This window comes from Cygnus olor, chromosome 4 (genome assembly GCF_009769625.2).
Source record: "Cygnus olor isolate bCygOlo1 chromosome 4, bCygOlo1.pri.v2, whole genome shotgun sequence".
NCBI classification, from domain to species: domain Eukaryota; kingdom Metazoa; phylum Chordata; class Aves; order Anseriformes; family Anatidae; genus Cygnus; species Cygnus olor.
In genome coordinates this window covers 53,139,105-53,161,114 of record NC_049172.1, presented here as the reverse complement: position 1 = coordinate 53,161,114, position 22,010 = coordinate 53,139,105, and the positions used below count along the sequence as shown (strand labels likewise).

At 43.6% G+C, this 22,010-nt stretch overlaps 1 protein-coding gene across 24 annotated transcripts in view; it reads right to left on the bottom strand.

The window, feature by feature from the left end:
- The window catches only part of APBB2 (amyloid beta precursor protein binding family B member 2), a 172,263-nt gene that overhangs the window by 21,795 nt on the left and 128,458 nt on the right, over nucleotides 1–22,010 (bottom strand). For 23 of the 24 annotated variants that reach the window (XM_040556963.1, XM_040556981.1, XM_040556966.1 and 20 more), the window contains one exon: nucleotides 19,208–19,335. In XM_040556963.1, the coding sequence (XP_040412897.1) occupies nucleotides 19,208–19,335 (128 nt within the window). Of the gene's footprint in view, nucleotides 1–5,891; nucleotides 6,183–19,207; nucleotides 19,336–22,010 lie in introns of those variants that run through there. The other variant, XM_040556987.1, reaches the window with a different exon arrangement.

Genomic DNA, 22,010 nt, shown 5'->3' with positions numbered 1-22,010 from the left:
TTTCAAACATACTGAAAATGGCCTGAAGCATCAGTTTTTCTTTCTCAAATGAAACCTTGTGATCAGTGTCTTCTCATTCCTTAATATTTTATTTCTTCATGTGCAGGACCCACTTTCTGATCTCTATGTTTAAGAACGAATCCAGGCTTCGTTTTTCTCCCGGACTCGCTCATTCCGTTTTGTGCAGAGGGCCAAGTTGCCAGTACAAAGAAAGGCAGCAACTCCTTAAGCTGCTCGCATACTGTTGCAGTTAAAACACAATTCAGCCCTGACCTATTTTCCTTGTCAAAAGAATAGAGGCTGCTCCTGAGAGAAGCTGATGACAAATTGCTCTATAAAGGCTTGATTCAGGCATTTAAATAATTGTTATGGTTTCTTTTTGATCCTGTAATGGATTTTTTTTTCTACTTACAGACTCCCTCATCTTAGTATTACTGCTTTCAGCATAAACAGAGTAGTGGTGTGCCTTCCGTTGTCCAAAACACTCCACAGCGTAGCTAATGAGAGCAGCCAAGCTGGACACAAGATCCATATTTATGAACATAGCAGACATCCCCAGAAATGTTACAGTGGAAGCACAGGCCACAGTCTGGTTGTAAAGAAGAAATAATACAGGGCCCTCTGCTCTGCTTCTTTCCAGGTGGTGAACTTGGGAGTTCTCACTTTTTGATAGCCAGTGGTGAGTGACCTGTGGAGAAGTCCTCGAGCAAAACCCCACTCACACCTTCGCTCCAGCTCCACGGGCTTTCAGCTGGGCTGAAAAGGATTTCACCAGGCTACTAGCACGTAATAAACTAAGAGGTTAGAAGTAGATCTCTGTACTGCAAATACTGAAAGTTTTTCGAGCACAGACAGCCCTTGATTCTGTATCTCAATGCCAATTTGAAAATCAGAATAAAAGAATAGTATCATTTGTATTCTCCAGGAGAATACAGTCAATGTGTCCAAGCAGTATGAGCAGCAGAACAGGTATCACCTTCTCCACGCATTAACCACTGGCTTTATATGAAGTGGACATGGAGTGATTGCCTCTCAGAACAAAGCTTTATATTGGAAAAATCTTCCAGCAATTTAGACACAATGTGCTAGGGAAAGAAAAAAAAAAAAGAACAAGAAGAAGAAATGCCTTGGACCTAGCAGGTTTTGAACGTAGTACAATTAAACACAAAACGTGACCTGCTGGTGCAAACTCTTGAAGGGAAATCCGTTAATTTCCCTGTCATTGTGCAATATACACTTGTACAGAACAAGCACACTGCAGCTGCAAGTGCAGACAAGCAAAACAAAACAAAACAAACAAAAACAGAGAAGGAAATTCAGGAAGGTGAGAAAAACACAAGCAGTCAGGCTGCCGGACTTCCCCAGGCAGCGAGGAATGAACAGGGCTCTGGCTGTGGGATGCACACGCATCCAGCAGGGCTGCATCCTGCTTCTAATCAGTTAATTACAGCTTCCAAATTAATCCAGTAGCTCTTCATAGAGTGCCTTGCAATTAATGAATTAATTTCAAACAGAAGACTATTTGCCTGTGTTCCCTTCACATTCTGGTAGCTCAAATACAGTTGATCATTTACCTTTAAAAAAAAAAAGAAAGAAATGCACCCCAAGGATAGAAAGCAGCCATGGAAAGTTTTCAGTTTCCTGGCAGATTTTATTGATGGCTCTAAGTGCCAGAAATGCCATGAGAGCAGCTGTGCAAGTTCCTCAGTACAGTGCTCTATACATTCTTTTCCAAGCTGACTGAGTTAAAAGGGGTCAAGCCAGAGCCTGCCTATATTGGGAAGATGATACCTAGAAAATACTGTCAGGGCTGCTATGCAGCATTTGAGATTCATTTCTGAGGGGAAAAGGCCAAGTCCTCTGCGGAAAACAGCCTGTTACCTCCCAGCCTTCGGGGATGTGAGGAAGGAGCATCCCTTCCAGGGACAGCCCCCAGGGGATGCTTCCTCCCTGGGAAGGAGGTGATGATCTCTGCCAGGCCCATTTATTCTGGGTTGTTTTCTGACTTCCAAGACAGCACACTGCAGTTCTGCCAAGGGTGCCTACTCCCCGATCACCCCCTTTCATCCTCTCTCCTTTCGCACAGCTTCGGCGCAACGCGTCCTTGTCCTTGCCCGTCCCAGGAGTGCAGAAATGCATCAACCCACAGCCCCTGCTGAGTCTCCTGCTTCAACAAAGCGGAGCCACTGTGCAATGGAAAATAAACCACGGCGAGAAACTTAGCAGGTTTTGCTCTTGCTGGCATCTCTGGTAAGCTACTAAAGAAGCAAGGTAACGCTGCTCTGATCGAGTAATGCTTTTGTGGTCACTGCACTGCAAGTGAGAGCAGTAGGAGTCTACCTCCGTGTGCCCGGCAGGGTGAATTTAAGTACAGCCTGACCACTTGGGTGTCTGACACATTCAGCTAACAGGGCGAAGAGGTTAACACTTGACACATCTTCATTCCCGTAGCTTCCCCCGGAGCCTGGCTGACTGCAACTCCCCCAGTTATCTTTTTTGAGCAGATCAGAAAGGAATCAGGCTGCCACGTGTCGCCTACGCCATGCACAAGTACAGAGGTCTGCCCTCCGACCTCCACAGCCCTCAAACATCCCCTCGTGGGACTACACACGGCACAATCTGCTCTGGCCATCTCTCAGAGATAATGACCAACCGAATTTTCTTTGCTTTCAATTACTGGAAGATTTTATTTCCAGGCACATTTTACTTGGTTAAAAATAATGATGCGTGGCACAAGCCTTTCTTCTTTATTTACAGTTGTAAGTACCCATCCAGGCGTACCCTCTGAGGCACAGAAGAGGCCCTACTCTGGTTTTCTAATTTGTAATTACGAAGTGTAGGAGCACTTTATGTAGCAAAACGTTTACGTAAAATTTACTTACACCTCAACAACATAACATGATCAAATAAAGGAAACAGCCTTCATTGCCATGCATTTGGAAGTCTCTCTGTCGCTTAGAGAATGATTATGTCCTTCCACTTATGTATGCTATTAGAAAAATACATTTGTTTTTGCTGAATGTAAAATGTCAGCAGCTTACAATATTTCTAAGGGTTCAGTAGCTCCTTAACCTTTTTTTTTTGTAAATGATCCTTAGGCTTTTTGTCTTCCAAAAAGTATCGGACTGTTCCAACAAACCGTGGCCGCTTGTTTCTGGGCCCCTCTCACCACCAGCACAGAGGCCGAGTAGAAGCACAGCTCAACCCTATAGCAGCAATTCCCTGTTCACCGTGGGCCAGATTGTGCCATCAATTTTTAAGCAATTCACTACTGGTAGCAAAGAAGGTTTCTGCTTAAAAATTGATGGCTTGATCTAGCCTTCTGTTGCTAATCATATATTATGAAGGCTGCAATAACCTAGTCAGGTTCTATTTTTAAAAGAACAAGAAAATACGAGGCAGCCTGCCGCATCAAATGAAACCACGTTTTGTAATGGTTGAACTCTACCCTGAAGACCAGAGGCTCTGAATCTTTAAGTCCCACAGTTGGTTTGGGTGCTAGACTTCACATTGGCATCTGACAGGCAAGATGATTCCTTGTTACTCCTCAAGCCCAAACCAAAAACAAGCACAGAGCAACCCCAGGTCACTCTACCCCATCTTCAGGGCTTCCCTCACCTGTGCACAGCGACTGAAGCCCTGAGATGAAAGAGATGCTGCCCTTACAGCCTCCTGCAGCACACGGCCACCCCAGGCACTTGCTCACCTGATATAAGCCTACACGGGGGGGGCTTTTTCTAACCCACTGCAGACCACTGCCCTCCCTCCCCTTGGGAAACTTTATGTTTGGCTTGTTAGGAACCTGGCAGCATGAAAAGAACTTTGAACGGCAGGCCACTGTTCCCACAAATCACTAGATCACCATTTTAGACAGATCAGTTGGGTAGGAGATTTTCTGTTTTAATTTTTATAGAATTATTGAACCCAGCCAAAAAGATATGCCAGCACATCCATTTGGAAACTTCTTAAGGTACGTAGAGAAGAATTTAATATTACCTCAAAATACTGTAAGAAAAATGGGTATGTTTTCTTTGGCAGACACCAAACCAAATTCAGGGACACGCCACTTATTTTCTAAAACGAGGACATGAAGCTGAGCACTTATTACTGAATTGATATTCCCTGATTTAAGTTTTTGACCTGGCTTAACTTCACCCAGAGAATAAGGGCATTTCAACCTATCTCAAACTCCACTGGAGCAAAGTCTGCACTCGATCGCTAATTAAAGGTCTACAGAGCAGCTGAATCAATATTAGCACTCATATCAATTAGATCAGAGCGGTGTCCACAGTAACACAGAGATTTCACGTCATGAAACACAGGAAAGTCTGCATGGCAAACCAGAACGGCCTGCTGCACAGGATGCCCAACGGCCTGTACCAATGCAGAGCCATCCAACAGACACACCACTTCCTCACCCAAAATACTAACTCACACAGTTTGTCTGATCCTCACCTGTATTTCAACTGAGCGGTGTTTAAAATAACTTCATACACAGGGTATTTAAAGTATTTATATACATCCACTGCTGTAGAAGGGAAAACTAATCTGTACTTTAAAAAGCAAATCTAACTTGCGTTACATAATAAAGCCACGCTATCCTCCTCTTTCTTCTAAATCCTTATGAAAATAAACAAGTCATTTTTTACTGAGAAATGCTCCAGGGCTAAATAATATCCTTTTCCTCACTCCCAAGTTGTTATATTTACATTAACTGTGAGGCAACAGCTACACAACCGTAATTAAAGCCATGGTTTTAAGCGATTAAACAGTTCATATATTTCACTAATAAAGATCAAGACTCAGCAGTGTTCAGTATCCTTTAAGAAATAAACCTACTGCCCAAAACAGGGAGAGCAACGAAGCTCCATAAGGTGTGAGAGACCTAATTTAAGAGTGAAGCTGCTGAGTTTAAAGAAAAAGATTAATGTGCTTGTCTCTCTTCCCTCCCCTCTGCACCCAACGTAACGAGGATTCAAAGCTATATATCAATTAACAAATCAATGAAATTCCTCCTGCTGCAAATTCTTTATGAATACAGATAGGATTAAGCAAGCCCAGAGACCTCAAGGCAGTATATTACATTTACATCACGAAGTTTCCTCTTCTGTCAAAAGAGCCATTAACCATTTCACTTCAACTAAACATATTTTTACATGCACGTATCCCTACACACAGCGCGACACTTCTGTCCTAAAAAATGCTTAGTTCTTTTGGACTGCCACAAAGATTTCACATTGAATGATGCCCATTGACAATTATGGGCTGAAAGAAGAAAGCCCAGACTAGCTGGCTAGAAGTTAGCTGGGAATTACACAAAAATCATTACATAAGCACTGAACGTTTGAGTTAAAACATAGGGAGGTTTCTTCTTTTTCAGTACACGAGGTTTCTGCTATTCACAACTACAGCGCCTATTTGCCCATTAATGCAACATTAGCAGTGAAACCAAATTATGATTATCCTCTACAGACTCAGGCTGGTCAATATGCAGCCAGTAACTGCAGCTAGCTCAGGAACAATTAATTTTGAACTGAATACAGACCCCCCCCAAGCCCCTTAAACACCAAGGTCCATTACTTACTGCCTACTGCTCAAATGAGCGCATCTGAAGGGAGAGCAGCATCAAACACTCACCGCTTTCCACACAGCCCAGCATTTCTGCTACAGTGCTCTCCCGAAGGTCGTTAAGCGGCAGCTCTTGGAGAAAAGAGATCTGACTTGCCTTTGTCACGCCAGGAGCTGCAATTTGCCTCGCAGGCATCCACGCAGAGGCTTTAGGCTGATGGACCGCGGCTTTGAAAATACAGCTAGAGACAAAGGCTACTACCAACGCGAGATTGTTGTCTGTGAGGGGGCGGATTTTTCTTGCCACTTTTTAAGTTTCTTACCTTGTTCCTGCAGCGAGCAGGAGCGGAACTCCAGGCAGGTGGCACGCGAACACCCAACCCAACGCTCTGCCCGCTGCCGCTCTCCCGCAGCGTGCGTCCCGGCGTCGGACGATGCACAGAGCACTCGATGCAGCCACGCAGCGGCTCTCCATCAGCGGGGGCCGAACGCCCCCGAGAACAGCAGCTCGTTCATTTTGCAGCGGGCCTCAGCACAGCAGCCCGGCTCCCCCTCTCCCGACGGACTGGGCGCGCTTGTGTTCGCCCGCTCCAGCCGCGAGCCGGCGGCGCTTCCCCCGAAGGGCACCGCTCTTCTCCTCCCTTCCCGTTGGCTTCACCGTGGGCTCCGACCCCGAAGGGCACCGCTCTTCTCCTCCCTTCCCGTTGGCTTCACCGTGGGCTCCGACTCGACGAAGGAGCCGCTCTCCTCCCCCGGCACCACGTTGCCAGCCCGTGAACTTCCGAGGGCGATGCGCTCTGACAGCGGCGATCTTCTGGGGGATGCTGAGGTGCGCAGGGACTCTTCCCCCGCAGTTTCCCCGACCCAGTGCAGCGCGTTCACAACGTGACTCCAACCGGCTGCGGCGGGGAAAGTCTCTTTAAAAGGCCGCCAAGATTTACTGCCAAGCCCGAGAAATCCGGCAGAAGTACAACTGTGTTTACTTCAATGAAATTACACCTGCTTATGCTCGGAGTGAGATTTATCCCTGAGCCGTAAAAACAAACACGCCAAATAATTTGATTTCCCGAACTGCCACACGCAGTAACAGTAAATCTAATTTAGAGGGGCTGCTTTGCTCTAAAGGCGACATGAAAACCAACGTCCTGCAGCTCCGGTTTTTCTTCTCTTTTGGCAAACCCCAAAGAGAAAAGTGGGTGCCTGGGGGACGAATGGCACCAGGACGGGGGGCTCATGGGGCCCCCAGTGCCCTGTGGCAATGCTCCCGCTGGCTGTCCCCCCACGGTGGGTGCTTGAGCCCCTTCCCGGGGCATTTAGCAAGCATTCACAGGTAGGTCCACCACGGCAGCCCTTGGGCGTCTCACCTTCCAGACACAGGGGTGGGTCATCTCCCTGCACCTCGCTCTCTTCCACCCGTGGGTCTTTCTCCTTCACACATGCTGCTGGTGGGATCCCCCCCTGCCCGCCTCATGCCCGAGGAGTTCATGGACAACACGGCAAATGCCTGCCACCCACCCTCTTACACCGACTGAGCTGAACGTGAGTGCCAGCAGGGCAAGGAACACAACCGTGGGTGTTCCCCCCAGCAGATATGAGGGTGAAAAGCAGTCAAGGACGGCTTGCCGGCAGGCGTTTCTTCCAGCCGCCCAGATCTTTTTGGAGCAGGATGTTTGTTCGCAGCCTAAAAATACCCTGACAGTCTACAGAGGTTCCTTCCTTCCTTCCTGTGTGCCATCAACAAGGTTTGGCGGGATGAATTATGCAACGTGTGCCATCCCGAAAGCTTTCTGTTGATTTCCATGGGAATAGCAGGTTGGAATTTAATAAACAAAGCTGTCCATGCTGCCTAAGAAGAAACAGACCCAGCTCTTTCTTTCTTGGATGTGCTGGATGCCCAGCACTAGCAAGAATTCAAGACTAGATAATAATTTTGGCACTGAAGTAAACAAGTTATGGTAAATCTCGATACCAGTATGGAACACATTTGTGGGGACAGAAAGGGGCATTTTCATGGACAAGCAAAACAGCACCTAAAACTAGTTAAATGCTGTACTCTTTTTTTAATCCAGGTTGCAATACATTTTCAGCATAGCTCATTTAAACTTGAAAATGAAGACAATTAATCTGATAGCGATGACAACTACTCTCTGCTGCTGTTCCCCTCCTTCACTCTCAGCAATTAGAGCACTACAGGCCACGGTGTTTTTCCAGCTGGCCAAAGGACAGTGCTTGTGAGAACAACGTTAGACACCAACTTGAAAGTCTTCTAAGGACAGAAGCCAAACTTTGCTGTTTTAATATGCTGAAACAGTTTGTGGGAGAGAACCACTGTTCCCCGAACTTTGAAAATGTGTAAAAATTAGCCTAATGAACACCACATCCCAGGTTTCAAGTTTCTAGCTGGCTATCCAGTAAATGAACTGGGACCAAATTCTAATCCCTCGTTGGTTTTTTTATTTTGGTACATGATAGTTACGGTCTGTGCACCTTTCAGTAAAGATATGGCTACGTAGGAGCACGCTGGCTCCACTTCTGAGCCCTGGTATCAGCCTTTCAGCTTCCCTTCCCCTAGCCCCACGCTCTCTGCTCTAAGTTTGTGCCTGCTAGTTGCTGTCTGCGGAAAGAGCAATGGGTTCACCTCTGCCACCAGCAAGAGGAAAATCTCCTAGGGTTTGGCCAACAGGCAGTTTCCAAAATTGAGAAAGCAATTTGGGTCCATCGTCTTCCATTTTGTGCACACACAGCTTGCTTAGGAACCACAGCCATACCTCACGCTCACAGCTCTGTCAAAACCTAACTTTGCCAATCCTCAGTACAACCCGAAATTGTGAAGTGACTAACCTTAGACATGAATTTAAAATTCCGTATACATGCTTTGGAGGGTGGCGATTCTCCAAGGTGATTCCTTAGAGTTCATTCAGTCAAATACATGCATTCTGGAAATGAAAGGCGGAATTCATACAAAAGTTTTCTTTCACACGCTGGGTTTTTAAGAATACTCATCAGTAACCAAAATTTTGACACAACTCATGGAAGTTGCAGCGCTCAGCATCAGCTGCTGCTGTGTTTGGCTGACAGGTTTTCCCAGCAGCAACAGCTATCATAAACCACAGGAGCTATCACAAACACTTCTAGCACAAACTGCACCAAGTCCTGTTCCCCACTGCCAGCCAGAGGTGGGAGCTTGCACCCAAATCCCTCATCAGGAAACGGGAGGGCTGTCAGTGGTCCACTTTACCTACAGGCAGCAGGGAAATTGAGCTTGCAGCACATAATGGGTCAACATGTTCCCCACTTCCCAGGAGAGCTCTCAGCACCCAACAAGTTCAATTCCTGCACTGATAAATGTGCTAAATTCATGGCAGCAGGGATGTTTTGGGGCATGCCTGGTATGTAAACTCAACACGTCGTTCCAGCCTCTCCCAGCTATCACGTGCCCCCTCTCCTGGGTCTCCAGTTGGGTTATATATCCCCAGGCTGCTGTGTTCCTCACTGGAGATAAGGTTCAGCCAAGATAACAGTGAGGGAATGGATATTTAACAGGGAAGAATCTGGGCAGGTCTCCATGCACTTGGCAGCGGTGACGTGCCCAACTCCCCGGTTAAACTGGCAGTGAACAGCAGGGCAACCGAGCAAACGAACTTAGCTTATGCTCCAGGCACAGGGACGGGACCACATTCTCCCCAGACTGATCAAATATTCCTCTTGCACAGCCAGAAGCTGATTTAACTCGGAGCAAAACACCACGCATCCCAACGCACACAGCTCCGTAATGCCAGCAGAGCCGTGGCTGGACTATAGAAAGGCAAACAGCATCAGCAGCCGAGATCCTTGCTGCACCCACCCTGGAGGTACTGGCAGATCTTCAGAAGACATGGATTTGGGGAGCGTTGTAACACACGGCTGCAAATCCAAAGCATGGCGGATCTGGAGCCCTATTCTAGCACATCTATCTAGTTTCATCACAAATTATCAAGCAGCACAGCACAGCCAAATTTTACAATTTATCTGAAATTTCATATTGCTTTCAAAAAGAGCAGGGAAAAAGTAAGGGAAAAGCGAGGGAACATTTCATAAAGTTTAAATCCTGGATGTAGACAGGGATCTAAGAATCTCCTTACACACTGCAAAACAAACTTCCAGCATCCATGGATAGATGAGGGACGTTTGAAATACTACCTTTACTCCTAAAGGCTCAAATGTGACAAAATGATTACCATTTGTGAATGCCTCAGTTGGCAATATCCCAAAATCCAAAATCCCCCCAAAAATTTGTTTGCTTTTTTACGCTGATCCCCCTGAAGCCACGTATGTACTTCAGAAATGAATGGAGGCCACGAGCAAGCGTTCAGTTTGCTTTGTCTAATTCATCTCATTATGCTCCTATTCGAAGTTGAGCGATAGCAGAGATTAAAAGCAATTTTCCTAATTAAATACACACAGTGCCAAAAAAAAATCTTTCTTAGTGCATCTGTTTTCTTGTGGGTTTGGGTACTTTTTATATCAAATGTGTATCTACATTTTTGGAGACATACACGTAAAGTTTATTTAGACTCTTCAGACCACACCAAAAGGAACAGACAGAAGATAAAAATTCTCAATCAACAAAGACTGATGATACACAACTACAAAACAAAAGCAATTCAATAGATCCTTAGCCAACTGAACTAGACCTGCTGTCGGCTTGCCCGAAGACTTTCACCATTAAAAGACTGCCTGCAAATGCAGAGGACAGGCCATAATGACCCACATGGACCCTTCCAGTTGGAGCTACTAGAAAAATTATTCCTTAAGTAATCTACAATTCCTCTTTATGCATCTTCTTGACAAACACAGCATCACACCAAACACTGCCATGTGTCAGTAACAGGCATCCCTGAATAGAGGCAAGCTTAATTTCACAGGTGCTTGGCTAAAGCAGAAAAAATCACTTACTTCATCCACGTTAAACATAAGGTCAGCAGGATACCAGGTCAAATACTGATGCCAGCCATCCTTCCTGACCTTGCAGACCCCAAGCTCCTTTGTACTCTTTTAAGATTCATCGTTTGCTCCTTTCTTTTCTACCAGTTATTTTCTGCTATTACAAGAACCACCCTAGCCCTGCAGGGAAATAACAGCTAAACTATCCTGCTGCTCCCCGAGGTATTACATGATTGTACTCAGCATTGCCCAGGGTTTCCAGGCCCGCACCTGTAAGTTATGGACTAACCCAACTCATGTTGAAGTTAATGAAAGACTTCCCATTAATTAAAAGGGGAATTTGGTCAGACTCAGAGGGCGCAAGGGCGTACTTCTAGGCAGCTTTGAAATTTATCACAGTGCAGAAAGGGGAACTTCAAGCAGTACATTTTAGAGGCATTTGAGTTCTGTATTTAATGCGTCATTCAAATTATAAATTTAACTTATTTTTAAAGCATTAGATTCAATTAAGATGAATAGCATTTATGTGAAATATGAAAGATATAATGTACAGATTTTTCAGCGTCATCAAATTTTCAGTGTCATCAAGCACAATTTTCTTCTTGCAAAAACACAGACGTTCACGTAACACTAAACACAAAACTGAGTCAGTCAGTAAAAAAAACACTAAATGTTTAAGACACTTGAATCGTCTGCTGAAAAAATCTTTTAGTTTACTCAAATTAGTGTTTAAGTTTCTGCTAATCAATTTGCACATATCAAAGAGACTTGAGTAGGCTACCTATCCCCATTGCCGGAGGGCGAATTGTGCTGAATACCACAGCCAAAGGCCCTTCCCCTGTGGAGGCAATATTAGGAAACAAGCCAACACATCCTTCTCAGAACTATGAGCCTGAAGTGAAAACGGTTTCTATGTACACGTAATGGTTAAGGCTGTACATGCTCCGATTTACATAAAGACGTACTGCATATAAATATTTGAATCGTAATCAGCTAGTAGCGAACAGGGAAAGGGATCCTGAGGCAGACACAGCGTTTAAATAATTGAAGTGGTGAGCTAAGAGCTAGCACATCCTCTTGTGTTTTAGAGGCACGTTCCAAATTATTATACCGGTGCACTTCAGTAAAGTTTGTGACAGTGCTCCGAGAGACAAAATACAACATTTAGAGCTTATTTTACTCTAGCATATGTTGAATTTCAGAAGACCTTCAATGGTTTACAAATACATAGGCATTTCACAAGTTCCCTTGATATCAGAGTATAACACTGATGCAAACTTTACAAGTGTGTTTATGTAGGTGGATGTAAATATTTACACAGTGAAGGCACATATAGAAACGTCCCATCTATACCTCTCCAGTACAGTACGTGAACTGCTTGAAGACCAGAGACAAGCAGAGAGAATCAAATTAAACCCTTTCTACTGCCCAGGAAATTTGCTCCTCTGAGTTACTTCTCCAGAAATGACTTGCCCAGTACACTAATCATTTTTAGGAAGTCAAGTTTTTGCCTACGACACAAAACAATGAGCGAAGAAAATCTGTCTTACAAAACGTTGACCTTTTCAAATAAGCTCCCGCATGACAGAGCGTCTGTTACTGCTCACACAGACATGCTGTAATCAAGGTAACAGAGAGCTGTGTTGGGCATTTCAGCCAGCATGGGGCTTTTAAGTATTCTTAGCATGATTTTTCTTAAAACACTGCTCGTTTCTTTGGTGACCTATGCTCTCTGCGCCTTTTCTGCTCAGAAGTTTTTCACGTGCCCATCTTATTAGTAACTGAACAGCTTCAATATAAAATAGACCAGCGAAATGAAAGCCACTAGTGGACTCGTTTGATTTTGTCTTATCTGCTACAGAAACCTCAGATCATGCAAAGTGTTGAGATCAGAAAGAAAGAATACTGTACATACTTTTTTTTTGGGGTTGTTTGTTTGTTTTGTGGTTTTTTGGAAGACAAATATTATCAAATTGGGAGGGTTTGCAGCCCTTCATAAGGCTGTCAAAGCCCACTTCTCCCGTGAAACTTTATTCCGCAGGTGGCTGCCTCTGTACACAGTCTCTAGTGTTCACGTACCATCTCAGGGATGTACAACTAACAGTGCATATCGAGTGTGTGCTGCTGCAGATGAAGGGGTGAGAGGCAGGCACCTTCAACCGACTCTGGCTGGCTTCTGAAGGAGGATGCTATTTTTTAGTGCAGTCTCTGCACGTGCAACTGATTGCACGTGCACCCATATGCATGACAAGGCAAAGTAAATAAATTCATTTGAAATCACCTTTAATTAGCACTTAAGACCCAAGTTTCTAGTCGGTGTTGAAAACAAGGGGGATTGCAGAGAGCTTGGGAGCGGGACGGTTTCTGTCCCATTGCTTTCCTGGAGCAACGGAAAGCAGCTGCCTTCTGCATCACTTGCATCAGTGTTTTGCCATGGAGTTAAAATAGATAGATATAGGAATTCAGCCTGCATGTAGCACCTGTTTGAATAACATACAGAGAAAAGAATAACAGAAGAATAACAGAAGCATCAGATTTCTACCCTACAACAGCAGACAGTAGCTCTCCTGAGCCAGAGACACTTTTCACAGGCAGTCCAGCTATTATTGAGGGACCTGAGAACTTCCGTGGCTATCACACAGATTACCCTAGTTGTATCCTAAATCCTTTGAGTTTAACAGCTGGAATCACAGGCAGTGCATGGAGATTTTCTAGCACAAATCTGTACAAACACACTAAGCCATACTAAGTCATTTCACCATCTTTTCTACTAATTGAGATAACCTGGCTGCATCGCTGTGGCTATTTGTAGTCCAGGCTCAGATAGACAATTTGACTTAACTGTGAGTAAGATTAGCAGTTCAGCAGTTCCACGTGTCATTTAAAAAGTGTAACATCCAAAAGAAGCGCTAGATACAATTCCCAAATTATATGCGATATTTCCTATTAGTTCTAGCAAATAAATCTAGAATACTAAAGACATGCTATAATAAAATACTTAGACATGGTTCTGTTTACAGTGACTAAGCATTCAAGGCCATGCTCTGCCACTAATGCAGCAAGTGACACTTTTTAAATGGTGCCTGGTTGTTTTTCCTAAAGAGAAGGGCAGCCTCCTGCCATCTTTGTCACTTCTTCCCAAGCCAGTGCCACAGCACTGTCCTAAGCTCTCCGCCCCCACAGAAATCCCTGCAATTCTCCTCTTCGGTGTTTGTCCCAGTTCCCTTGCTCTGCGAGACTTCTCTGCACTTTTGCTAACCCACTGCTGCTGTGCCTCTGAGCTGCTGTTTCCGCATTTAAGCTTTTCAACGATTACCAAATATCTACAGCTCCACGGCCAAGATTCTCCCCAGACATATCCTTTTTTCTCAGCTGTTATCAAAGGGTGAATCCGTTGTTCCCAAGCACTTGACGTGCTCACAGGCGTGTCAGAAACAGAAAAATCCCTTGTTGTCACACATAATCATTTTTCATCCCATTAGTGGAACTAGGCAGAAGGGATATTAGAGATGCTGCCCTAACACAGTGTAAAGCACTACTGATACAAAACCACACATTAGTGCAAAACTACTGATGCTTATTTCAAGTTAGTATGGCCCTACTTCAACTCACCTTCAATGTACTATGCCTTTTAGGCTAAAATTCTGAAACTAAAAGCACACCACTTTTGTTAACCAAAATAAGAATGCACACATTCAGCTTTTTGACCCCACTTTTTCTTTGAAAATACGTTTCCCTCTTCACAGCTGCATTGTTTCCTTACTCCTTCTTACAACACACTGCACCTGCAAATAGTCATGACAGGCCTTATGGGCATTACCTGCACTTTTGTACAGAAAATCATCTAAACTATTGTATAGTGAGAGGAAAATGCTATCAAAATACACACACAAAAAAAAAAGATATTCAGATGCAGTTGGCTTAGGGAAAAGGAGAAAGGAAAAGATTACTTACAACAGCCAGCAAAGAATACGGGTCAGAAAAGCCAGAGCAAGCCTTTTCCCCCTCATGTAATCCCTCACCTGTGCCCTATTACCTGATTCCTAACTGCACGCTTTGTCCTTATTCCAAGGTTACGCGGCCCAAGGGGAACAGGCAATATTGATTCACGGTGTCTCCGAGTTTGAAGAGTTCAGCTGGAATTACACATGCTTTGAAGGGTGTTATCTTCTCAGAAGAGCAGGTGCATGCACCATCTCGGTTTTAATTTATTTTATTTTCAGCTTTTCTTGACCATGCCTCTTTATGCGGAAGAGAAAGTTTATTACTTGTTATCTCGCACAGCTCGATAAGCTTCTCGCACGGAATTGGAGAAAGACTCGACCCCAGAGCACATTCGGGGTTTTAATCACCACCTTAAAGGAAAGGCAAATCTAAAGGGCCTTCAACACCTCCCTGAACGATGCAATTATAAGCCACACTACATCACTGGAGCCTGATGTTGTGTTGCTTGTACACAAAATATTTTCTGAAAGGGGGAATGATAAGTTACAGATACCCCAGGATATCCCAGGCACACTAAACTTACCTTTATTGTACACACTTAGCTTTAAATTGCCTAATTAAGGCCACATACCCCTCCCCAAATCTCATGCCTATGTGATAGATGTGCAGTGGGGCTCATGCCAGGTAGTTCACGTAAATACACAGTCTCAGCCAGGAAATATGGGTTATAACTCCACGAGAAGCCACCCTACCTGCAGCACAGCCTCCAGGTTCCCCAGCCTCCCCCTTCTCTCCTCTAATGAACCAATTCTTGCTCAAACCTGTCTTCATCCCTCTTAGCTTGACATGCACTCACAATAAAAAATAAAATGCTTAACCTGCTGTAGCAATGTTGTTCAAGTGAAAACTTCAAAATCTGGCCATCTAGAGAAAGGTTCCTCAAGCTGTATTTAGCAATTTGATTTTCAAAGGCACTGCATACACACAGATCCCCCTGAAGTCAGTGGACAGTGTAGGTGTCAAACACCTCTGATATCAGGCCGTTTTTATTTAGCTATTGAAACAGCAGGATACTTTTTATAATTCCCCATATTTTGAGGAATCTGCAACATCACTTTAGGCCACATTTCCTCCACATCTTTCTATTGGTTTGTCCCATTTTCCCACTTGCATAACTCCAACTATTTTCTCAGCTCTTGCCTTGTCAGCTCCAGAGGTAACCAAGCTCTGGTAGTTCCTCGTTTGTTGTTACAACTTTCTTCTCTTCCAGCCTTACAGGATTATTCCCATCTGACTTGGGGTGTCCATTCATTTTGCTGCCTACCTCCCATCCTGAGGCTGACTGTGCCTTATTTTCAGTGTGTGCATCGTGCCACTTTCTCCAGCCTGGTCCTCCCCTCTGCCCCTTTTTGATTGCCAACCTAATTTTAGTCCTGATATCTAGGGAGCAATAAACCACGAGCAGTCCAAAGAAATGGGGGTATGGATATCCACACAGCTGCAGAGATCCTCGCCACCACCACCTGCCCAAACGGGTGGTGTTAGGGCAGAGGAGGCAGCACAACACTTTGGCACTGTCTGCTCATGGATCGTAAGACCATAAAGCCCCACTACGAGAATCTCCACCATTTAAGAACCAAAAGCTACTGCCCTCCCTTCTCCGCCTCTGCAGAAACACACAGACCATACCATAAAAACAAACTCTTGAAAGAGGTTTTAAAAGCTGAGCTGGGCTTTGGGTTGGTGGAAGAGCAATGAAGATAGAGGAGGATTCAGGGGATGTGCTAACAGAAACTCTTTTACAAAATGGATGGGCCGTTACCTCCCTTACTTGTTAGAGCGGCTCAGAAAGCAAAGGGCATGCACCAGCAGTTGAGAAGGGGACACAAAACCCAACCTAAAGCATGATTAATGTACAGTCCTGCAGCTCACAACTGAAAAGAACAACCCTGGCACAGCTTCAGTAGGCTGATCTTTTCCACGATGCTTTTAACGCCCAGAAAAGAACACGCCATGGCCTACTTGTTAAGAAGCGACTGTAGCACTGACTATAATTCTGGTACACCTGTGACACCACCAATCCTCTGTGTGACAATGACCTTACTGATCCTGAAGTCACACAATTTAACCAAGTGCTAGGATTTTTCCCTTATTTACAAAATAATATTAAACGAAATATCACGGATCTTTGTGGTACAGGCAACAAAATACAACGGCTTTTACTCTTAAAAAAAGTCACAAGATGTTGCCTAAGAAACAGTCTGCCAAAAGGATGGCCAGATACAGTATATTTATTTTCCTTCATTGCCCATATATGCATATCAAACACAGGAGCTCAGAGTCTCCACATACGGACATGCATGCATAACCTCCAGCTTAGCTTCTCTGGTGGGAACCTGCTTTGGTTCACGATTTTATGAAGGCACTCTGGTCTTTCCTAAGGTCAAACATACCTTACTAAGTGATTAATTTGAAACAAGGGATGCTACTTTTCAAAACATAAAATCACCACACAGCTTAGGTCAACAAAATGATGGAGCCTTTGCTTATCACACAACTATTTTGTGTGTTTTTTTTCGCTCTTTTTTTTTTTTTTAAAGTAACTCTAGAGGTCATGATAACAGTGCAATGTATGGAGAGAATTATTACAGCCTCCCAGTAGATGTTTCTGCCTGAGGTGAGCTGGCTGACATATCCTCAGATTAAACTTTCATCAGCAAATCGCTGTATTTCATCAATCTTTCATTACGGCATTGCTTAGAAAATCATCTGGTTAGGTGTCATTAGAAAACCTTTTCATCTTGCAAAGCAAGATCTACCCAAAAAAAATTACTACAAGGAAAATGCAGTTAAAAATGAGGGCCAGTGGGCCATTACAGGTTTCAAGAAGGTCAAAAGAGAAGAAAACATACATTTCTACAGTATTTAAACACTGCCTTTCAGAACAAACCCAGTTAATTTTATTATATGGACTCTTGGAACACAAAAAGTAGCTAATTAACAACTTCCACGTGCAACAACTTCTGGGCAAGTTTCATGCCAGAAAGTGGGATTTTGTCACCATATCAGACAGTTAATCCACTACAAACAGCAAGGTGTTCCCCTTACTTTTCTCTAACGATGAGAAACTCATCATCAGGGAAAGCTGCTGTTGCAGTTCGTGAATGACTCTGGTGTTTCTTACCTCAGGACCACAGCTAATTTTAGCAGGATGAACCCAAGGACTGCATTCTAATGCGTACAAGAAGAGAGATACAATGCAATTTCCCTTCCAACTCAACAGTGAGGTTTTCTCCTACCCCCAAAAAGCAAAACAAAAGCTGAGATGATGGGCTCTGTTTTGGCCTTCCATCACAGCTCAGGTTCTCTTCTCACCTGAAGCGTTTTTCTTGCGTGTTGGCACTTGTTGAGCAAATGTTACATCATTTATGCTACCCTCACAAAGTGTATTTCCCACACTGACCCTCTCTATATGCAGAACACATTGTACATCTGACTGCTCAGTCAGAAGTTTGTACTTTCTGCTTGTCTTTTAGATCTTCTATCTGTTAATTAACATCATGTGCAGTCTGAGTCTACTTACAAATAAAGGACGCTCAGTTTTTCCAACTATCCTTTTTTTTTTTTTTTAAATGGGTTAATAAAATGTTAAATGAATTGCATTTCAAAAAGCTTGGGCTCCAGTCCCGAAAGCCATAGTGGACACAAAATATACATTAAAGAATCCATCAAAAATTATGAAGGAGTAAGAAAAGGAAATCTGAAATCAAACTTACTCTGGTGAAAAAAAAGAACAAAACACAAACACAACAGATTCCAGTAAAAGTAGTGTGTTATGTCTCAAACATGGACACAAAAAGCAGCAGCTCTTTAGCATGACTCAGTCCTTACTACCTGGGATGGGTACTGTCTGAAGATCCTGGAATTGCTCTATGTGAGTGGAAATATTCTGGACAGATCAGAAAGCTCAGTGGGACAGGAAAACAGTTTGCTATCCTGCTCTAAATGAGGCACCTTCACGATCCTGTTTCCACAGCTGATGTTGCATGGAAAAGGATGCTCCCAAAAGGTCAGTCAAGAACAAGAGCTAATGGAAGACAGGCTCCTGTTCAGGAAGGCCTTTAACCACGCATTCATGGTTACTCCCTAGGGCAACGGAGAACTTCAGCTCACTGTCAGTCAGGTGTCAGTGAAAAAACTCACTTTTCTGCAACACGCTTTGGAATTTTCTTGCATCAGAATCTTTAAGCAATAACCATGGAGTAAAACCATTACTTTTCCCTCAGTCAAATCAAACATGCCAAGAAAGTGGAAACAAACGCACACAGTCATGGAAGAATAAGGAGCACAGTTAATTTGCAGCAGCAGGAAGAGTTTTTTTCACACAGCCAGGAGAACTATATTATGGGCCCTATTTGAAAACATGGTTTAATATAAAATGGTATTAAATACACAAACGAAACAAAATAATATTGCATGTGCCGTTTTATGTGCCTAGCTGAATTCATTTGAAATGTTTCCCAAGCACAGGTTTACCAAAACAGGATACAAGTGATATGCTATGAAAAGCAGAGATTTAAAAAAAAAACCACATAACATGAGTAAGAAAAAGAATTTACCCATTGTCTCATCATCCCCAGGACACAATGACCCAACCAAATGAATAGCTTTGATACCTAACTAACTCCAGATATATCCGCACTCCTGTATGTGTATGTAGCAAGACGTGAGAAGCACCAGGTCAATAGGAACAAGGACTGTGCAGACTCACCGGCCGTTGTCGCGACCCACTCCCCACACTCTGATGCTCACGATGGGCTGCGAGTGAAGAACTGTGCGATCCATGGGGTCGATCAGGTTCAGCATGTCGTTCTCCAGGATCAGATACATGTCTTTGCCCTGCAACTCCAAAAAAGGCACAGTTACAGAGTACGTCCCCATCTCAAAACTGGGATCAAGGTGCTCTGCCTACACTGCTAAGCCTACATCTTCTTGGGACAAACTGAAACTCAAAGTTTGTCCCGCTGAAACTCAAAGTTTCAGTTTGTCCCAAGAACAATCGAGAACCAGCTTGTTCACTTCTGGTGTGAAAAAGATCTACAATAGCATTTTGCTACTATTATATTTTTGAAAGATCCCGATTACAAAAACCTTTGATATCTTTTAAATGCAACTGTTTGACTCATTCAACCACAAGCTATTCAGTTACTCAACAAATTATTTGTTTATCCTATCTCTAGTAAATTCTTCTAATTATAACAGAAGAACTGTGTTAATAGTAAAGGATTGCATCAAACCCTATATACTCTTAGGGCAAAGTTCCCTCCTTCAAACAGTATGTGCTTTGTTTCCATAAACTTTAGCCAGTGGGTCATGGGAACAGACAGCAGTTTGTATGTGCCAAAGGATCTATAGGATACTCTTTGAAGAAAGATTAATTAAAGGGAAAAAAACTAGCATTAAGACATGAACACAGATTCTGCCAGTGACTGCAGAATCCCAGAGCCAGGATTTCTCCCTAATTTTTCTGGCATGTAAGAACATGGAGAATCCTTTTTCCCTTCAGAGGAAATAAATTTATGGACCATTTTCCTTTGGATGCTAATTCACAAGTGCTAATCTTGCTCCTATCGCTAACATCTGCAGAAAGGCTGTTGCTTCTTCTGCCACATTTAATAGCTCTCTTCTCAGAGGCTGCAGACTGTGGGATCCCATGGAAATGATCCTGGACTTATTGCCAGAGACACAGACAAGCTCCTGCTGATAAGAAGGTGGGAACTATCAGCTAAATATAGAGTAGTTTGTTTCCCCTCTATTGTGCCAAAGTCTATAAATGAACAGAAAGAATGGAAAGGGTCTGACTTCCCACTGAGAAGTATTTCAAAAACGACCTTTTTCTTCACCTCAATGACACAGAAACCCTCTCCCTGCCTGGTTACAGTGGCTCAAGTTTTAATGATGTCTAATTTTGTGTTTGTGTATGACATATATTGATGTCACCCCGCCCCCAGGGTTTCAAGGCCAGGCAGCGAGGGGCAGGCACTGCCCACTGATGGGGGAAGGTGGTGAACCACAGGGACCCCAGCCTAAACCTTCTGCCCCACGTGGGGCTGACCACCTTTCCCCCCCGAAATCCCCTAATAAGCATTCAAACTGTGGCTGTGACACAGAGCTGGCAACGTGAGCTCTGAGAGGGCTGTGGGAGAGGAGGGGGAGGCAGGCTGGTATACCTGGTGTCTGTACAAAAACGTCGTTTAGCTTTGATAACCATGCACGTAAATGGGGCAAAACCATGGGAAATAAAAGACAGAAGCCAGGATAGCGTAGGTAGACTGGGACGATGGAGGAAACAAAACTGAGAACAGATTCACCGTAAAGAAAAAAGGGTGAGAGGTCAGAAGCAGTAAATAGTTTGTGTAAAAAATGTTACCAAGTGCCACAAGATTGCTTTTTGGACCCATTTTCTACTTATGTATTTATTCCAGAAGAAAATTATTACACAAAGGTAAAATCGGTTCATCATGCAAAATACACTGGGATTAGGGTAATAAAACTAAATCCAAATTAGCTGGAAAAGATTGGAAAATGGACAGATAAGGAACATAAATCACAGGAAATTATCCTTGCAATGCTCGAGGGACAGCTTGGCCACAGCCAGAAGCAATATATTTTGCTAAGCTTTGTTGCTTTATTATATGAAAGCTATTTTAAAGATGGAAATACCACACAGGGCATGGAGAAATGATTTAGACACACGCAGAACCTGATTGTCTCGGATGGCTGAAGAGCTCCAGAGACCTGATGCTCCAAGCTGAGGAGGGCTCTCGCAGGAAGGACCACAAAGGGAAAGGGAATAAAGGAAAGTCTCAGACCCAAAAGCATTTCAGGGACGTGTTATGTATGGTGGTATAGAGGCCAATGGCATCAGTACATCTTCACTAAAGTGATTTTGTAAGGTAAAGGGATATAATGCATGGCAAAGTAGCGATACAAACAGGTGAGTTGCATTTTTTTTCCTTAGATTCTAGAGAAGCGTGAAAGTTGGAAATTTATAGGGAATTTGTCTTGGAAGGAGGCATGAAATCCTGTACCAAAGCCAGTGACAAAGCTTCTGTAGAGTCAGAATTTTATGCAGGGTGGTTTGTTTTTCTATTCCTTTATTTTTTATTCATGAAAATTTGGGGATAGTCCTAGTCCCAATTTCACTTTCATTACATTCTAGCTAAAATAAATCTTAAGGCAATCTTAAAACCCCTATCTGCAGTCATCAGTTCTAGCTTTGTAATAGATTTCTGCTGTACGTGCTCTGATATGACAATGACAACCACATTTTTCAGATTCCTCACTAAACCATGCCTCTTCCAATCACTCTTGAAACACTACATTGCCAGCAGAAAAATGTGGTTGTAATGATTTCTTTTAAAATCAAGAAGACAATTTACTTCAGGGGCCACCTACTCAAGCACAGCATCTCTACTGCTTTGTCGTGCTGATTTTTATTTTATTTTTATGAATATCATGACGAATTAAAAATTCTTTTCCAGGGAACCAAAACTTGTCACCCGTTTGGCTTG